The 19,278-nt window shown below is 28.3% G+C and overlaps 3 protein-coding genes across 3 annotated transcripts; 1 reads left to right on the forward strand and 2 right to left on the reverse strand.

The window, feature by feature from the left end:
- Positions 1-168: 168 nt before the first annotated feature.
- LOC109608414 (uncharacterized) lies at positions 169-1,259 on the forward strand. Its single transcript, XM_020024841.2, has 4 exons — positions 169-300; positions 390-643; positions 701-852; positions 904-1,259. The coding sequence occupies exons 2-4, from the start codon at positions 461-463 to the stop codon at positions 1,172-1,174; spliced, it is 606 nt and encodes a 201-aa protein (XP_019880400.2). The 5' UTR covers positions 169-300; positions 390-460; the 3' UTR covers positions 1,175-1,259.
- A 1,200-nt stretch (positions 1,260-2,459) lies between these two features.
- On the reverse strand, positions 2,460-13,637 carry LOC109608402 (mitogen-activated protein kinase kinase kinase 7-like). The gene is made up of 8 exons (XM_020024829.2): positions 13,434-13,637; positions 13,075-13,371; positions 12,551-12,733; positions 12,258-12,494; positions 11,924-12,151; positions 10,518-10,584; positions 2,883-3,067; positions 2,460-2,819 (listed from the first exon to the last, which is right to left on the reverse strand). The coding sequence occupies exons 1-8, from the start codon at positions 13,500-13,502 to the stop codon at positions 2,589-2,591; spliced, it is 1,497 nt and encodes a 498-aa protein (XP_019880388.1). The 5' UTR covers positions 13,503-13,637; the 3' UTR covers positions 2,460-2,588.
- Positions 13,638-14,041: 404 nt separating this feature from the next.
- Positions 14,042-16,960, reverse strand: LOC126266543 (putative ankyrin repeat protein RF_0381). The gene is made up of 6 exons (XM_049970738.1): positions 16,777-16,960; positions 16,351-16,624; positions 14,729-14,970; positions 14,432-14,673; positions 14,335-14,383; positions 14,042-14,233 (listed from the first exon to the last, which is right to left on the reverse strand). Exons 1-6 carry the CDS (start codon positions 16,802-16,804, stop codon positions 14,127-14,129), a joined length of 942 nt encoding a protein of 313 aa, XP_049826695.1. The 5' UTR covers positions 16,805-16,960; the 3' UTR covers positions 14,042-14,126.
- Positions 16,961-19,278: the final 2,318 nt, after the last annotated feature.

The following is a 19,278-nucleotide window of genomic DNA, read 5'->3' on the forward strand; positions in this document are numbered from 1 at the left end:
TGGAAAGCAATGTTTCTTTTCACTCGGTGAAAGTGAGATTTAATAAAATAATATAAATCTTATTAAGAATAAATACCAACTATTAAGAATATTGTTAAATAGTGACACAAAACGTAAATATCCTTAAAAAATCTTGATTGTACTAAGATTAAAAATCAAAAGTAAAATCAAAAATCCGTTTAACAATAAAGTTTAAAAAAACAAAATATAAAAATTACTTTTGACAGTTTTCCGTCAAATATTTTTCTCTTCATTCCCAAAGTTAATTGACAAATCTTAGAACTAGTTATTGTAATTAAGGTAATTAAGATACTCATCTCTTCTAATCTATGAATGGATGCGAAATTGCCACCTCGTTATCTACCAACATAACCTTACATTTTTGACAGCTCAATGTTTTGAATGTACAACAAGAAATTGGATAAATTTACACGAAATTTAGATAATATTAATAACAGATATGGCGGATTTGAAGAAAGATTTAGATGAATATTTACTCCTGCAAAGTGATCAGAAGAAAAATTTCAAAATTCAGATGCCAACAATCCCAGCACCAAAGATAACAGGTTGGTTTAAAAAGAATCAGCCTGAAGAGACTGAGTCATGGTACCAAGAAACGAAAAGAGAATGTTGTCCAAGCCTGGTAATTATACACCATCTAAACCATTGCTTTTATTTTATAAAATCTTATATTTTTTAGTCCAGATTTCAACGATTCACACTATTTGGAATATGCATTTGCATGGGCATTCTTTGTTTTAGCATATCATTAATGTACATCCCTGTATTACTATTTAAAGCTAGAAAGTTTGCCCTGTTATTTACATTAGGCAGTATATTTTTTGTTTTAAGGTAAGTCAATAACATAATCATGAAAACAATAACAATAAAATGGCATTTCAGCTTTTTCTTCCTTTGGGGTCCAATAGCATATTTAAAACACATGTTTACAAGAGAGAGGATATTTTTAACACTGACTTATGGAGGCACATTATTTGCAACATTATATTGTGCCCTGCATTTGCAAAGTACTCCATTCACTGTTCTGTTTGCTGTGGGGCAAATTGTTTCATTGTTGTGGACTGTGATTTCGAATGTACCAGGTGGTACAACTGGTTTATCCTTCATTAGTGGAATGTTTAAGAGGTCTGCTAGCTCAGCATTACCAATTTAGTGTTTGGGACAATTAATTTGAATGTTGGACATTATTAATGTGTTATAAAATGACTGAAATAAAACATTTTATTTACCTATTCTAATTAGTGAAGCATGTGAAATGTTTATGTACATCACAATAGTGGAGTTTATATTTTATTATTTTATTGCCTAATTGACGTTAGTGTGAGTATCTGCACAAAATGAATCAAAATAACATACATTACTAAAAACTTTATAATAAGGCAGTTTACTAAACTTTTCCTCAAGACTAGGAGGTATACCTAGTATTATTTAAAAAAATTACTTAAATGAAATCATGTGCATAATTAATTTTTTGTTAAAGTTGTATTTATTCAGATTAAAATTTCATGATAATGATTAATGTTTGACCATCTCCTTATTATATATTGTGATTATGGTTTAAGCATTAAATGTTTTACTAGTGATTGATCAAACATTAATTGTATAAAATGAATATTTTAAAAATAACTATATTGTGTTTATTACTGTATTTAATTTCTTGCTAGTTATTGTATAAATAAAAATGTCTTCAATAATTTTCTTTGTAGAATTCATGAGTAATACTTTTATTTGAACTTAGTTAGGTGATGTATGTTTTGCAAATCAAATATAGTGTTCTATATTTCCAAAGAAATGTAAATAAATATTCGTTATAAAATTTTTATTGTATTTATGTAAATAATTAAATTTTCATTTCTGTAGAAATTAGTTTTATTTCTGTTGATGTTGATAATTAGTAATTTTAAGCAAGGCCAATTTACATAAAAAAACTAACGTAACTATTATTTATTTCAAATTATGACCAAAAGAAAATATTTCTATGTCTAAAAATGCGAACTCCAAGCTTACCATGGTGTACATCGTTAATGTTTTTCAGTCATTTAAAATTAATTTTTAATTAAATTAATACTTTATTAAACATAAATAGACAGCAAAGTTCTTGTAAAACATTGATCTTTAATTCTCCTAGATCTATTCTGTTTATTAGATTCAAAAATATGAAATTTAAATAATGAAAATTTTTAATTCAAAAACTAAAATGATTTTATTGATATTTGCTATTTTGTTAAGTTAAATTCCTCAGATTCTGATCTCCAGTAATACTAAATCGATTTTATTCGAATTAAATTATTTTAATAAATTTAAAAATTATAAAGATGATGAATGAAAAACTTCATTTTTATATCACAATTCTACAATATTTTGATATTCTTCCAATTTTAATAAGGTTATATGAGATTTAAATATCATATTCTTATGATTTAATAATTTCTTAACAATTAAAATCACACAAATCTTTATATATATATATATACATTTACAAATATAAAATTACATTATAAAAAGTCACTAACAATATAAAATATAAATTATAATACATATTAACATTAACACAATCAATACTGATATCAGCTAGATTCCGGACTTCTATTAATTACCACCCATCCATCTTCTCTATTATTCGCATTGTGGTTTCTAATCCTATAGCTTTCCTCTTGAAGCATATTACGAGCCGCCAGTAGGGACTCCTTTTCTTGCTGGAGAATTTGAATTTGCTTCTGAAACTCCTCGTTCTCCTTCCGCTCTTCTTCCAGGAATTGTTGTTTCTTCTGTTCCTCCATCACCAATTCTGATTGTACCTGGGGATAAAAATACAGTTTAAGAATTGAGTTGAGTAATTACAATTTTTACTAAAAACTCACTTTTAAATATTCTTTAGCCAGTTCATGATGATCCTCGTACAGTTGCATTGAAGCAGGATTGTTTTGGTCCGGCGTAACTGGTCTAAAGTGAGGCTCTAGGCAATCTAATAAGAATCTTTGGTCGTCTTTAGTTGGGTTTCTGCCAACAGTTTCCTGGATGCTGGCTTGTAGCGTATTCGTTGCACCTGTAAAGTAAAATTACAAATTATTTGAGACATTTTTCAACCAACAGTGAATCATTGAATTATGGATGTATTTATTTAAATCGGGTTGGAAACATTGTCAACATTATATACATGTTAGCACCATCCAAATTTTGTTTCCGTTGTCCTTGATTTTGTTGGCAGAGCTCTGAGAAAACCTTCGAGCCTTTCAACTTTTACAACATGCGCAACTTAACTAGGGTCACTTGCTCCTTTAATGCATGACACATTAATATTCTTATTTACAATTTGAGTACAATAAAACCACATTTTCGAACCACAAATTATGGTTCCAAGGCTTTATTCATATTGTGATCAGTGTCCGAGATATTTTTAGATTGTTTAGGGAAATATCTGAATATAGTTTCTTGTGTAACGATTTTACTACAAGACACAAAAATAAACTCCGTCCATTAATTATTTAATTAATAGTTATGGATCGTAAAGCATGTTTTGACGGTGATTATATTTTAAGTATTAAAGATGTTGCCAGCACAGGATTCTTAAAAGGATTATGTTTAAATAAAATGAACAAAAAAATGCTCATATTCTTGTGCCTGCACGTTGAACACTAACAAAAATATATTTTCGAGAAAATGTTAATTTATTATGAATTAGTAACGTGACTTCGTAAATTTTATCGAAAATAGTAACAAATCTGAAAAAATAACATCAAATAACCGATGAATATTTGAGTTAGTTTATGTTTGAGATAGATATGTTTATTTTGATAAACTTTTAAAAGAATTTCATAGAGCCGATAATCTGTAGCGATGAAAAATAACTCATTCACAGCATCTAATAAACATCCACATATATTTGATATAATTATTTTTTTCTTCCGACCTTCGGAACTCATTTTAAGATTTTCAATGTAGCTGTTAGTTACTACAACATTTTTTCGACGACATCTGTTTCTGAATAAATTCATTAATTTAGTAAGTCAAAATTCTTCAAGGCCAAAAAAGCAAAGAAGAATATTCAAATTGGTTTTAATTTAACATATAACATAAAGGACAGTGACAAAGGGGAGATATTCAGTTTTGGATGATCAGAAGACAAAAGCTGTAACCATGGTACTAACCACTTTCAGTCCTATGTTCTCTGTAAATAATCCACCTGCTGTGAGTCTCGCGAGACGTAAAGATTTCAGCTGACATCGTGTATCAATCTTCAGCTACAAGTAGTACAAGTCAGTCTTCGTTCCTCTTGCGACCTCGCTCATTCTGGAGCGGAGCTAATCCATCTGCCCTAGCAGTTCCAATATTGTCAATAGTCTATTTCGCGATTACCGACAATTACCGTGTTTGTTTTTGTCAAATCGAAAACCACCTGTTCGATTGAATACCCACTTGAAATCGCACCAAACCGACACCAGAGCACACACCATACGCACAATCCTTCGCTATTATTCACGATTCCCGATGCTAAAAGTACAAATTGATGGTGTGTGCGCATGTTCCGGGACTTGTCTCGCGTACATTTGTGCCGCACGTCCTTTACAACAATCTCGAAACGAAAATAGCACGTCCGATTTTTTTCCTTTCGTTTTACACACACACACCGGGGGCTTTAAACTTTAATGTCCGTTCCGAGGATTTAAAATAAACCGGCGGTGGTCAAGCAACTGCCTCGGGTTGTCAGCCGAGATATTTATGGCGACAATCACAAAACTATGGAAAGTGGTTTTCGAAATAAATTATGGCCAAGTGTTTTGCTTTGATATTTAAAAGGAGTTGGAATGGAAAAAAATAGGAGGCACCATCAATTACAATCACCGAGTTGAGCATTTTAAAGGAGTTACGTTAATTTTCGAAAATGAATCATACCGATAAATCTCTCAACATGTCAACATACAAGATACGTATTGGAAAAGTTACAAAATCGGGTTAGCGTGCGGACGTGGCGCAAAATAAGTTTGGGATCCGGGACCGAAAATACTAAACAACAAAACGCAGATAGACGATGAGGAAAAGCACGTTCTAAATCCATTCGGGTGAGTCACCGGTGCTAAAAGCAGATGCCTCATGTGCTCCACAGAGCCGCGTCTCAACCAATGTGACTGACTCCCGTCTCTTCGTTTTGTACACATCGCGAAACGAAATTGAAATAGAGCGATACCGAGAATCCCATTTTCTAAAGTCGTTGCTATTTGGAAATGGTGTCAATCAAATTTCCTGAAACATTTCCACGGGCTATTTTTTCATTCCTCTCGCGGTGTTTTTAGTTTTTTAAAATATTAAATTATTGGATACATTTCTAAAAAACGAAAGAAGAGGGTCTAGAATTAACTTTTATTAACAATTAGTACATTTGAGTCAAAAATAGACTATATTACTTCTGAATGATCACAATAATTAAAAAATTAATAATAAACTTCAATATATTTATATATGTTCATATTACAAGATATTATATTTTGTTACTAACATTTATACCTTAAAAGTTCAAAACAAAAGCTTTTAAGGTGTCTGTTATTTTGTTTTTGAAATTCTTTTCGAACCGCTCACCTTTTCAAAATAATTATGACCAGTCATTGTGAATCATGCAATTAACTAAAAGTAGATAAATTTATTATGTTGCAAAGTTTCATTTGGCTTCGGTTCAAAAATAATTATTTATCTATAAACGAAGAATTATTAATAATTAACGAAGAGGTTTGTTTGTACAATCATCAAACCAAACTAGAATGTTCGAATTGCGTATATAACATTTTTACGTTAACTTAATAAAATGAATACAGTCTGAAATTTGCAAATGATTAAAGTATTTTAAGTATATTGTCTGTAATTTACATATTTGTTTACTCGACAATTATATGTAGATTAAAATTACAAAATATTTTCAGCACATTCTCACAAGTCAAAAGGTTGAAGGACTTATGCTGCTTCTATCAACACTAGGTCAGTCATACAACATAGTTAAAGAATATTGTATAGAAACCATTATGTTTATATTAAAACTAATGTTTAAAAACATTTTAAGTAGTCTTTAAAGGCGTTTATTTGTAGTATTCAGTTAAAATAAACTCTATAATTATGTGTAGATTAAAAATACACGAAATTTTTAGAATATCATTCATACAAATGTCAAAAAGTTGTATGATTTATGTTGCTTTCATCAATACTCACACATAACTAATTTACTTTCAAATATAAAATTCTCAACTTCTAATAAAATAATAATAGCAAAATAGTCAGTAAATGTTTTCTTTAAATTGCATTTATTATCGTTGTGGTAATATAAAACAAATAAGAGTATCATCATAATTTTTTTCTTTTCAATTTTACAAATATTATTCGTATATAAATAAGGAATTATTAACAAATTAACCAAAATATTTGTTTCTACATTTAAATTGTGTATTGTTTTTATAAGTTTTAGTTTAAACTAGTTAAAAATTTTAAATAGTCTTTAAAGCGTTTATACAACAGTATTCAATCAAAATAAACTCGAAATTTTTAGCACATCAGTCACACAATTGTCAAAAAGTTGATTTATGATACTTTCATCGGCACTCATACAAAAGAATCTTGTATACATTATAAATAAAGTACAGTATATTTATAAAAATTTTAATTTTAAAAGAAATTTTCATTTAATAAATGAATAAAACTTAATTTAACATTCAATTTCTGTGTATAGATGTCCATATTCCTCCAAGCATCTTAAAATGCTGCGAGTTCATTTAAATATGTATAATTTTTATGTGGATTTTGGTTATCAACGTAATCCCACATATTTTCTATTGGGTTCATATTTGTAGATTGAAACCTGGAAGGAAATCATCGAAGCTTTGATCTTTTAATCAGTCTGTCATAATTTTGGATTTATGTTTGGGACCATCATGTTTAAATACATATCTTTAATAGATGGAAGTAAATTATTACTTAAATCTCTGTACATAAATGGTGTCATATGTCTTGTACTATAATATGTAAGAAACTACGTCAAAGAATCCTTATACCATAACTGAACCACCATCGCGTTTCATAATGGATATTGTTTAAGTTTGGTATGTCTGTGGTAGAGTTTTGAATTGCGTGGTTCCATCCCTTCCTATTTCGTTATATACTCAAGCGAAGTATGTGAAATCGAAGAGAACTAGAAAAAAGTATTGTAATATAGCTTCAAATGTTTATAAAATTATTATTAATATAGAAATTGCAAAGGGGCATTATTGTGTTTATTACCAAAAGGAAACTCAGAAGAAGTGAAGTTATACATAACAGACATAATAGACTATTTCTGGAGTGTTAACTCAGAAACGCCATTTTTAAATAAATTAAATTTAGACTTGTCACTAAAAACTACCCAGCTCCACTATTCTATGGTCTAGTAAATGTGATCCTCAGCAAACTGAAATAGGACCCTCATATTCTATATATATCTTTTCTTTAATCTCCTTGAACTAATTTCAGCAAGTCCCCTTTCCCCCAAGTTGTTATATTGTTTCCAATGAAAAAAAAAACAGGCAGAATGAAATTAAATTAACCAGCTGCATAGTAGACACAATAATAACAGAATAAAAACAAAAAAAACATTCAAATAGTAGAGCTTATATTTTTAATATGCTATATTCTGGCCACTACCATAGGAGCAAAGAATTATTGATAAAGTAATAAAGGGTTTGTTTGTACACCAAACCAAAGTAGAAAGTTAGAACCGGGTAAATATCTTTTACCTTATAAGACTTATAGTATTAAGTACAGACCTTGTTAACAATTTAAATATTTTAGGTATTTTTTACTATTCCGTTAAAGTAAGTCTACAATTATGTAGAGAATAAAAAAGCTAAATTATTAGCACATCAAGAGAGTTAAAAAATATTGTAATTAACATAGTTGTATGAGTAATTTAAGAATAATTTAATTTCAGTTTTAAATATAATATTAATGGTATCATGAAATAATGAAGTTGTAAGTAAATAAAAAAGTGTCCTTTAGTTTTATATATAAATAACCAACAACAATAATTAATATTTTTTAAACAAATATTTTACTTCTTAAAAAATATTTTACTCTTTCTTAACTTCTTCACATTTGATTTGTTGTGGTATGAAGCAAAAATTCATGTTTATTGAAAAAGTCCTTTAAAGGATACAATTTAATTTTGAAACACAAACAATGTTACGACCGAATTTCCAGCTGGCATCGTACAAAAATTAATCACGCTCGTGACTTACGATCCAGATTCAGACGCAGACCAAAATTAATATTGTGACTAACGCACACAATGGATCCGACACCATTTTTTTAAAGCGCTTATTTTTGATACCACACAAACCTCATTCCGAACAGGTTTGACGAATTAATTAAGCCGGTGCAATAAAATAGTTATCGAATAATGAAAAGTGTAAATTCTTACCTTGTTTATATTTGTACTAATTGATGTTGAAATTAAACCTCTCAAATGATTAATATACGACTAATTATAATAATAAATTATATAACTGGAGGAAAATTGCATATATTTCGGAAGTGTGAATAATTCTAGTTGTTTGTGTCTAAATTTAATGCAGCTGAAAATAAACGAAACGAATTTAATTGCCCGTCCAATCTGATCGGAACAGCTTGTATCCCGCTTGATATAATGATATGAGACTATTCGGTGCCAGTAAATAAAATAAATGTGTCACCGAATCGTTTGTGCAACATTTACACACAATACAACCGCAATTATTTATTATAAGAGATTATTTCAAGAAGTAAGATTTTATAAGTGCCTCTGTCACATTGAAAAATATTCGCATATGTAAGTTTGTTAAAAATATCTACATAAATTTGAAATAATATAAAATCAGTTTTATCTTACTGTGAGTAATTAAATAAGATATTTGCTTAGCTACATTTCAAAGTACACTTATTTGTTGAATTTTGTCTAGAACGTAAGACACTTTGTCCCTGCTTTTTGTTAGTCATTAAAAATAAATTAATTTCTAAATCTCCTGTGTGAAAAACTATATCAAAATTAGCTTCAACCAACTTCTCTATTTTTTTTTTGTTTTCTCTTACCTATGTAGGACTATAAAAGTTTTGTTGTAGTAGACAACAATTCTTGGTGTACAATTTGCAACAACATATGGTATTGTATAAAACTTTTACGGCTACATATTTATGTTTTGATAGATACCCCAAAAAGTAATTGCATTATTCATATGAATAAATTTTTGCATTATATTTTAACATTTTTGTAATAAACTGCATATTTTAATTGAAGACTTTTTTAAGACTTTTCTAATTATGCTATTTATTTTTTCCTACATTGTATTGTAAATATTTTTTCTATTAAAAATGGTACATTCAAAAGGCATAATTTGTGCAAATTTGAATTCGAGAATAATTTTAATGAATTTGGAGATGTTGCAAATGTTGAAATTTCAATATGCAATAAATATATTTGGAAATAGAATCATTGAACAACCCAATTTTTTAGTTGTTTTATGTTTCATTCTAAGAGGTTTTCAAAAAATTCTTGATTATAATTTAGTTAAATAAAAGTTGTTTAAAAAATGTTACGTTATTTTAATGTAAATTATTTTTTCCGGTACTTCCTAAACAGTGGTAGTCAGAGAATTGAAATTTAAAATAAAACATTTTCTAAGATATTTCATATTCAATATTAGATACGTTTTAAAGATAATAAAATGCTTATAACTGCTTCTATAGACCGAGAAATTAAAAGAGTCAGTTCACGAAATCCTTTCTTGTTTTACAGACAAATAAAAATTAATTAAATGAATCATACTATATCTGTGTGTTTAGTAGAAGAATAAGACATCTATTCAACGAACAAAACTTGCACTGATCTATTCCAGTAAAAAAGAATATTCGCACAAGATTAAAGTTTGCACAAAAATATATTATGTTTCAAACATTTGGCGAAGAGTTCTTTAGGTAATGAATCAAAGTTCCATAGAATCCGATCAATTGGTGAACAATACACTCCAAGTTTGGTCCCTAAGTACACTACAAAAATTTGAGACACTGTGGAGGAAACGTTCATGAGAGATAACATGTTATAATGTTATAATGGAATCGTTTGTCATTGACAATCCATCAGTTAGATGGATTTTTATGCATGAAACTGATTCGAAGCAAGCGTCCAATATTGCTCAATATTGGTTAAAAGCTCTCATCCAAATCTAAATGTAATTCAAAACTTATGGAACGACATGAAGCCTCGATTGTAATACCAAAAAGTTTTAAAGACATTTAATTAAGGGTGTGCATTTTCAAATTAATAGTAATGTGTTTTATTTTTTTTTTTTTTTGGGTACCATTTAGTTTAGTGACTATTTAAATAATAATTACATTCAGACATTACAACAAAAAACTCAAATCATCGCCCTAGTTAAGGCGACATTCTGATTTCAGAAGCAGAAGTGATCATAATAATATGGTTCGAAATACTATTAACAAAAAAAACTTACGGTTGCGTGGAACTGCTCTATCGAAACCAGCCATCGTTTGCATTTCGTAACTTCTTTCCCAAGCATTCTGAAAGAAATTATAATTATTCTCATATGTAATCATAATTTTACAAGCATACATTATCAGCAGTATAAATAACATAACTGTTTAAATAATGAAATATTAGGAAAACATATCCCAGTCAACGCACTTTATACATAAAATAATTTCACAATTACTTAAATATATAGAAGTATAAAATGGATACGTTAATTACTTGAAATATTATGTTAATATTCCATTAAGAACGTACAAATCGAAAAGCGCTTGATGCGTCTGAATCTTGAGAGGGACATCATGCACGACGGAGACACCAAAAGCCTCCACTTCGCTCCGTAGTGGTAGACTTTTACTGTCCCTGTGGTACATGATGTCTCTCTCAATATTCAGATGGATTAATCGCTCTTTGATGTGTATATTAATGACATTCTACTAAGATTAATAGAATTTTGTATTTATATTTATTAAAGAAAAATTAATAACCCGCAAGTAATTTATTTTGTAAGTTGTTATTGCTTTACCTGTACTAAGTATGTCCATTGAATATATAATTTTTTCTACAACTATGCATATTCTGTAATAATTTGTTTCTCTCATATTCTAATTCAAAGAATTTATTCATTATTTAAATAACTTCAATTATAATTAATCTTAATTTCAAACAGTTCTGAAAAAATCCCCAGTATTTAGACCAGTATTTTAATTTGTCAAAAACCTATTTGACATCAGTTGAGCCCCTGGTTGTACAACTGTAAAAATATATCAAAATATAGAACTTTCTATAGAATATTGAAATCAAACATTTAAATATTGTTCTGTAACATATTTCTGTAAGAATGTTTCCCTTCATTTGAAAATGAAACACAGCGACAAAGATAATTAAAATATCTAAACTTAAGTAATGATTACTTATTATTTACATCTTGTTATAACATAATACAATAGCACTAGGAGTTTCTGGATGAAATCCTATATATAAACTCTATATATGTAGAAAAAGTTCTTATATTTTCGAAACTGTAAAATTCAATGACGTCCTTATTTTTTAATAAAAATGTTTTAATAAAGTTTTTGCTTATGAAAAAGCTTGTAAAAGACCTCTGCCAGGTGATGTAGAAAACAGTTTGGTATGCATGCATTGAATTTTTCATTGCTAACATATTTGTTATTCATTAAAATCAAATTACATATAAAAATATGACAGAAGCGTTTAAATGGCAAATGTTGGGCCAGACTACACTGAATTTGATTGCCACCTTTAAACACTATACAATGGAACATACATAGGATTAATTAGTAAGTATATATTTTTGCACAAACATTAATTAAGATTTTAAATGTAAATTAACAAAGAAAATTGTCTTACAGGATCAACCTGAATATTTAAAGGTTGCTTCATATCACCAGTTGGTTGAGGTAGTACTTGTTTAACGGAATCGCATCTCCGATCCATTGATGCAAAATGACTAGAAATCTCGTAATCTTCTTCTTCCTCATCTAGACTCTCATCTACATCATACATGTCGTCGCTAATTCGAATAGGTTCGTCAGCACCTGACAAGAGGCAGCAAATTGTCTCCATACGTTCGACAACCTAAAAACAATCAAAATTTAAAATAATATATAATATAACACTTTGTAAGTATGATCCAGAAAAGTAGTTTAATTCCAACTACTTTACTTATTCATTGCAGACATACCTCATTCATGCTGGGTCTGTCTTCAGGACGAGCAGTCCAACAATCAGTCATCAATTTTTCAATGGGTTTCGGACAGTTACGCATTAAAGGTGGTCTAGTACCTTTATGAACCGCCCACATAATTGCAAAAGCCGAACCTTTGGATTGGAATGGCTTTTTTCTGGACAACACTTCCCATAAAATGATGCCCCAACTGAATATATCACATTTCTCAGTATAACACGTCGATGAAAAAACCTGCATAAAAAAATATTTTTGTTTAAAGAAACCGATATTTTATTAATAGCAAGTACCTCAGGTGCCATCCAAGCGGCGGATCCTTTGTTGTTCGTCATATATTGGGTGTTTTTATCAGCTGCCGTGCCAAAGTCGCATATCTTCAAACGAGTCCCTTCCATTATCAGTAACAAGTTTGGAGGTTTTAAGTCCCTATGTATTAACGGTTTAGGTTGCATTGCATGTAAGTATCTCACTCCCTGCAAAAGATCTATGTTAAGAAAAAGTACTTTAATACATATTAATTTTTTTGTTTAATAGCAACTGTTTATTTAATTACACTTAACACCAGTTAATCATTTTGCTAATACATTCTAAAATATGAATAATTCTCATTTTTAATAAACAATTTTAAGAAAAAAAATTGTGTCAATTTATTTTTAAATTTATCTATAAATGTTGTTTATTATTATTAAGTTAAAGTAAGTTAAAGTAAAAGTTAATTTGTTGATGGAGTTTTAAATAATTTCATATATAAAATAAATAAATACAAAAAATCTTCATATAGTAATAATAATAAACATAATAGCAGTTTTCATACCTTGGCACACTGGTATGCCCAACTCATGGCATGTGCTAATGTATAAGGTACTTTCGATGAATGTAAAACATTATAAAGTGAGCCACCTTCAGCATATTCCATAACCAAACAGAATACATTTTGGTCTCTAGTTGTTCCATACAGTTTTACTATATTTTCATGATCTACCCTTGATAATTGTCTGACTTCTGCCCGAAAGGCTTTGATTTCAGAATCACCTCTTAATTTTTTAACTGCCACATATTTATTGTCCCATTTTCCTTTACAAACGACACCAAATGCACCTTCTCCAATTGTCTGCAATTGATACAGTTCTTGTAGGATTAGTAGATTCTGTTAAAATCTGTTGTTATATTTACCTGTATAATTTCTATCTCTGCAAAATCAATCTCATTAACACCTATATCATTTTCTAAAGAACTCGCCATTTGATATAAAATTCACATCGCTATTTACATTGACATTGTCTTTTGTAGTGTATTATTCTTAGATCTCTTATTTATATCAATATTTATTAAACTAATGTCGTAGAAATTTATAAAAAAATTATAGAGGCGTATTATAGGTTATGTTATGCAACGTTGCCGCTTCTACAACTGTCAGATATAAACTTTAATCTTATATTAACAAAATTAAAAAATAAGATAAAATTAATGGACAGAGTTATTCTTTGTTGCAATATAACATATTTATAAGATAAATTTAACTGATAAATATATATATATATATATATATATATACACATTCGGAAACAGAAAACTACAATAAAAAAGTTAAACAAAATCTCCAATTAAAAATTAATAAATTGAATTATTTTTAGAAGAAAATGTAGTAATTATTAAATCATGTTAAAAATAAAAGGGCTCTTTTTAATAAATACATTACAAACCTTTTACGATATTTGCGAAACTTTACCAAACGTTTTATTTAAAAGTTTCGCAAATATAAACGAATATCAAAAAATAAATTAAAATTATTAGAATTTACTTAGTAAATATACAGTATATACTATACAATAATATCATATTAATATATATTTATATCATTTCCATTCACTTAAAACTAAAACTAATATGTTTCTTTTCCTTTGGTTTAGGAATTATGACTTCTGATGGAATTGAGAAAACGACAGATTTTTTGGAGGCGGTTGCGGGTAATGCTAGAAAATAATATAATAATTATTATTAAAATGCAGTGTGTAAGAGAGAACAACATATTTAAAATAGATTTAAAAATGTCATCTCTGATTGTATTACTTACGAGAGTAACTCTTTATTTCTTTTTCATTTGCCGTCAGTAACGAGTACATCTAAAATTATTATTAAAAAAAAAACTGATAATTTGTTAATATACGGACCTCGACATTTCGATGTTCATTTGCAACATCTATAGCTAATCGATTGTCTATATCTTTTAAATTAACATCCGCACCTTCTCTTAAAAGAGAGACCGCAAGTGGAACGTAATTTGTCATAGCCAAGATGTGCAAACATGATTTTTTAGTATCTCGATGTTGATAATTAATATTCGCTCGACCGATATGAATTAGTAACATTGTAATATTTTTGCGCTTTCGGCTATTGCAATAAAGACAAGCATCTGAAAATAATCTAATGAAATATTTCAATTAATCCAAATACTTAATGAACGCTACCTAAAAATAAATCTCCCATGTAATCGGTACTATATTCAAATTGTAATAGTAAAAATGTAATCGTAAGATTTGGTACTTCTATTACAGCTTGGGACAGAGGTGTATTATCAAAAATGTTTTTGTTAACTGAATTCGCCCCATATCTTAATAATATTTGTGTTATTTTAATATCTCCTCTTTGAGTTGAGTAATGTAAAGCACTCTGTTTCTTGTTGTCCAGTATGTTTGGGTCAGCGTTTTCCCTAAAACTAAAAGTACTAATGACACAAGTTTATAGAAATATCCCATAATGGGACGTCGAATTTATGTTAATTAAAAGTTACAATGTTGACGACGCTCTGTCGTCGATTAATATCGATTTGTGTGTAATTTTTATATTCAATTTAGTGTATGCTCATTTTGAAGAATGTTAATGTGAGTGGAGAAGCCATTTTTTGAAGAAAAATGTCCGAATGAATTTTTATTTGACTATTAAATATCATTGTACACGAACGGATTAAAATTGAGTTTTAAATAAAAAAATACAGGTGTGTTTCCATCTTAATCGTACTAGGCTATATATGGCAATAAAAGTCTTAAAATATCTAAATATATTTTTATGTATACGAGTATTAAATTATTAAATATTTAAAATATACGATCGACTTCTTTCAAATGACGTTGATTCTACACTTAACATGGGTCTAAGATCAATTACTTTGTGACAATACAAAAGTAACTTGGTTGGCTAATGTGAACTAATTTTTTAGTAATAGAAGCAGCATGTGAAGTTAAAGTTTTTAAATAATCTGACAACTTTTTCTAAATAAACGGTTATTTAAAATTTAGGGATGTTGAAGAATGTATTTACAAATAGCGTGATGTTTTTATTTTTTCCTTGCCCAATGTAATTGTTGTTGCTTATGGGCATGGATCGAATATAAGTTCCACAATAGTCTTCGTGAATGAAAATCTACATTTGACAAACTGTAACATTTTGTAGCTGACCAGCCAGTTGAGAACAGGACACTCTAGGAACCCTGCTGGCTTTCAATCGCAAATATCGGTTTTCATTTACTATCTAATAGTTTTCCTTGATCTCTCACTCCTTAATATTTCTGAAGTAGAGCCAGTTTGATAAAATTGAGTACACAAGCGAGATATAACACTTTGTGCAACATTGTGCTTATCTACAAATTCAACCTGATTGATTCCAGATTTCAGTATTCCAGTTGTTCTATACGTCTTAATACTGTAATCAATTATAAACTAAATGCACATTGAACTGATTTCTTTTAAAACGTATTTTTCTTTATCTTTTATAACAGTTATAATATTCACTGCCTATATATACCATCATTTACACTTAAAATGAATCCATTTAAATTCATAAAAGTTTAATATCCCTAACATTTGAAGATGAATTTATTTGAAAAAAGATTTCCTACACTAGTATTTAAAGCTATGAATTTGTCGTAAAATAGAAAATTTAAATAAACATTAGTTATTTGACTAAAGAAATTGTAAAATACTATTATTATCCGTCAATTTAAATTTATGTACTCACCAAAAAGGATTAACATGTATTAAAATATCTAGATTTCTCAAAATGAAACCAGTTGAAAAAATGCACTATTTCTTACTCTAACAGAGCCACTACCATCTCAGTCTTGTATAGAAATACTGATATCATCAACGCTGTTACTCCAAGCTGAGAATGTTTCATATTAATTTTCAAGCCTTCAAAAGTCTTAATGATTTCTTTAAACATCTTGATTTGATTTCGTTCTGCTATAATATGTATAATTGCAGCACCATCTTTATAACGATAGTTAGGGTCGGCTCCGTTGTTAATTTGTTCTAAGGCTCCATTAATATTACCGTATTCCACGTGCCGTCGTAATTCTTGTTGGCAATCTATTGAAGATTGTTGAAATATAATTTATTTTTAAATATAATGTATATTGTTTCTATATTGTATGTAATAATATCATAAAAACTGTAAATGTATACATAATACAGTATTTGTATAATATACTTAAAATAGAGGAATAGTAAATACTAATTACCCGAAATCAGTGAAATAAGTGAAGCCATTAACTCATTTGGTGCAGCTTGTCTAAATTTCCAATTCAATTTATAACCGACTTAAAAATATTTCTAAGCTGTATAGCTAAGGAAAACAATTTTCTTCTGCTTAAACTTCTATCTACAATATCTACCATCCCAGTGGAAGTTTAGAGAAAATGTCGATTAAACGGGAACTATTTCCAGTTCAACATAATGCACTTATATAATACAATCTCAAATTTCTTTTCCCACATTTTAATGTATCTATTTATTGATACTAAAGATTCTTCCATTATGTCAACGTCAAAAAAATATGCCAGATATCTATAATCAAAGTTAAAAAAAATAGTTTATTTTTTTCTGACGAAATGTTGATACTTTCAATTTTTAAATGGGTATTAGAAACCACCGTAAGTCGTGTATGTGCATGTATATAAGGAAGAGGCTTTGATTTTATTTAACAAATTAAGTTTATTTTCTTAAATAAAGATGTCGACTTTCAAAATAACGGTTTAGAGTAAACATTTAAAAAATATGAGAAGTTTATGTTAGATGTGTGTTAACTATTGACAACTTATGTAATTCCTACAGAGTAAAACTGTACTAATCCGATATATATATATATATATATATATATGAAGACTTGTTGCAAAAACAAAACATAAATGTTTTGCCTCGACCGGGACTTCAGATCTCAATCCTATTAATAATTGTGGGGTCAGTGAACAGGCAAATAAGGCGTACAATTTATCCAAATTTAAAAGAACTTTTCAGGGCGCTGCATAAGGTTTGAAAAAATATAGAAAAATAAAAAAAATATTAACAAATTGGTTCGGTCCATGCAATGAAGATTCAGAAGTATAAGTAAAATTACATGTATATTTTTTAATGAAAATATTTGATTTTTTATACTATAAAGTATAAAGTCAAGTGAATCATACATATTCTCTGATATAATGTAGCATTTTTGAGTTGATATCCATTACTGTGTCTTTGGCATAGTTACTTCTACTTCTACTTTTTTCCAAATATCACAAGTAATATTCTGAATAAAAATTATGATTCCAATGAAATATATACTTACCTCCAAACAAATGTATCCATACGTGGTCTTTAATTTGGTTTTATTTGTGCAATTACGTAATATTTCTCAATTTTCATGTCACTCTCTTCTTTAAATGTTTAGGATAATATATGGAAAATGGGCCAGTCGAAATTAAATACAAAATTGTATCAAAAATATTTATTAACAATAAAAAATAAGCCATAATCAATATAGTATTAAAAATTATATGTATCTTAATAGGAATAAATTAATACAATAAAATTCTTTTTAAATATAATTGTTGGAGGTAACATTAAAAATTATATTTTATTGCATAATATATATATATATATATATATATATATATATATATATATATATATATATATTCGAGGGTGGTCCGATAAATACTCGCAAGAGCAATTTACTATCGTGTAGTACATTCTCGTAGACGGCTACTGTCGAAATTTCAGCCAGATCGTACGGTGAATTGGGCTACGAACTGCTGCCCCACCCACTGTGTTCTCCAGATTTGCCCGGTGCGACTTCTTTTTGTTCCCAAACTTGAAAAAATCATTTGAAACTTGAATGTGTTCATCGTCGCCACGGAGGCCTACTTTGCAGACCTCAAGAAAATGTATATTTCAGATAAAATAAATCGCCACCACCAAAATTTTTGTTTTTCTTTTGGAAACTAAGTACTTATCGGATCATCCTCGTATATATAATATTTCTGTTTTTCATATAAGTAACAATTACTTTATTACTTAATGTTTGATTTTAAAAAATAATCCAACGCAATAACTTTTATTCACCTCCGCTTATGGCTTTTGAAAAGTATCTATCTCATTTTTGAGACTTAAATAAACGATAATAATTGATTGATCTTTTTAAAGTATAATGAATTTAATTAAATATAAAAACTATGTGGAAATGATATATTTTTTAAAGTACTCGATGTAGTAAAAATACTAATAAATTCTTTTCTCCAATTAAAATAAATTAAATTAAATGAAAAATAAGTTTTCTCAGTTTTTGTTCAGTTATACATCAAAAAACGAAGTATTGTTAATTATTTCATTAATAATGTTGTTTGTTTTAAAAAGTGATCATTTTTTCATAGTTGGAATAACAAATTTAAAACCCATAAATTACGAACACTTTTGAACTTCTCTCAATTTGTGGATAAATAAATTTTTAAATTAATATTGTTAATAAAAAAATCATTGAATGTGATAAAAATATGTATAAAACAGTTTACATATTGCTTTATCTTACGGATGTATGTTATCACATAAATAAAAAAAGAGCAGAATTTGCTATTTCCGAAGAATTATAAAGATATTGAAAAGCATTGTAGGGATTTAACGTTTGGAAAATTTAACGAAATAATTACAATCATTAATCCCAAAGTGTTGTTTCGTATCATTATATTATGATAATAATATAATGATAT

Source organism: Aethina tumida, chromosome 1 (assembly GCF_024364675.1).
Source record: "Aethina tumida isolate Nest 87 chromosome 1, icAetTumi1.1, whole genome shotgun sequence".
NCBI lineage: Eukaryota > Metazoa > Arthropoda > Insecta > Coleoptera > Nitidulidae > Aethina > Aethina tumida.

Coding starts and splice junctions, on each gene's coding strand:
- LOC109608414 (XM_020024841.2), top strand. CDS start 461: ATGGCGGATTTGAAGAAAGATTTAGATGAATATTTACTCCTGCAAAGT. Junction 644..700: donor GAGAATGTTGTCCAAGCCTG/GTAATTATACAC, acceptor TATATTTTTTAG/TCCAGATTTCAACGATTCAC. Junction 853..903: donor AGTATATTTTTTGTTTTAAG/GTAAGTCAATAA, acceptor ATGGCATTTCAG/CTTTTTCTTCCTTTGGGGTC.
- LOC109608402 (XM_020024829.2), bottom strand. CDS start 13,502: ATGGCGAGTTCTTTAGAAAATGATATAGGTGTTAATGAGATTGATTTT. Junction 12,495..12,550: donor CCGCTTGGATGGCACCTGAG/GTACTTGCTATT, acceptor TTTTTTATGCAG/GTTTTTTCATCGACGTGTTA. Junction 10,585..11,923: donor TAAATATTCAGGTTGATCCT/GTAAGACAATTT, acceptor AATTTCTTTCAG/AATGCTTGGGAAAGAAGTTA.
- LOC126266543 (XM_049970738.1), bottom strand. CDS start 16,804: ATGGCTTCACTTATTTCACTGATTTCGG. Junction 14,971..16,350: donor ATGGTAGTGGCTCTGTTAGA/GTAAGAAATAGT, acceptor TTTTAGTTTTAG/GGAAAACGCTGACCCAAACA. Junction 14,234..14,334: donor AGAAATAAAGAGTTACTCTC/GTAAGTAATACA, acceptor ATTATTTTCTAG/CATTACCCGCAACCGCCTCC.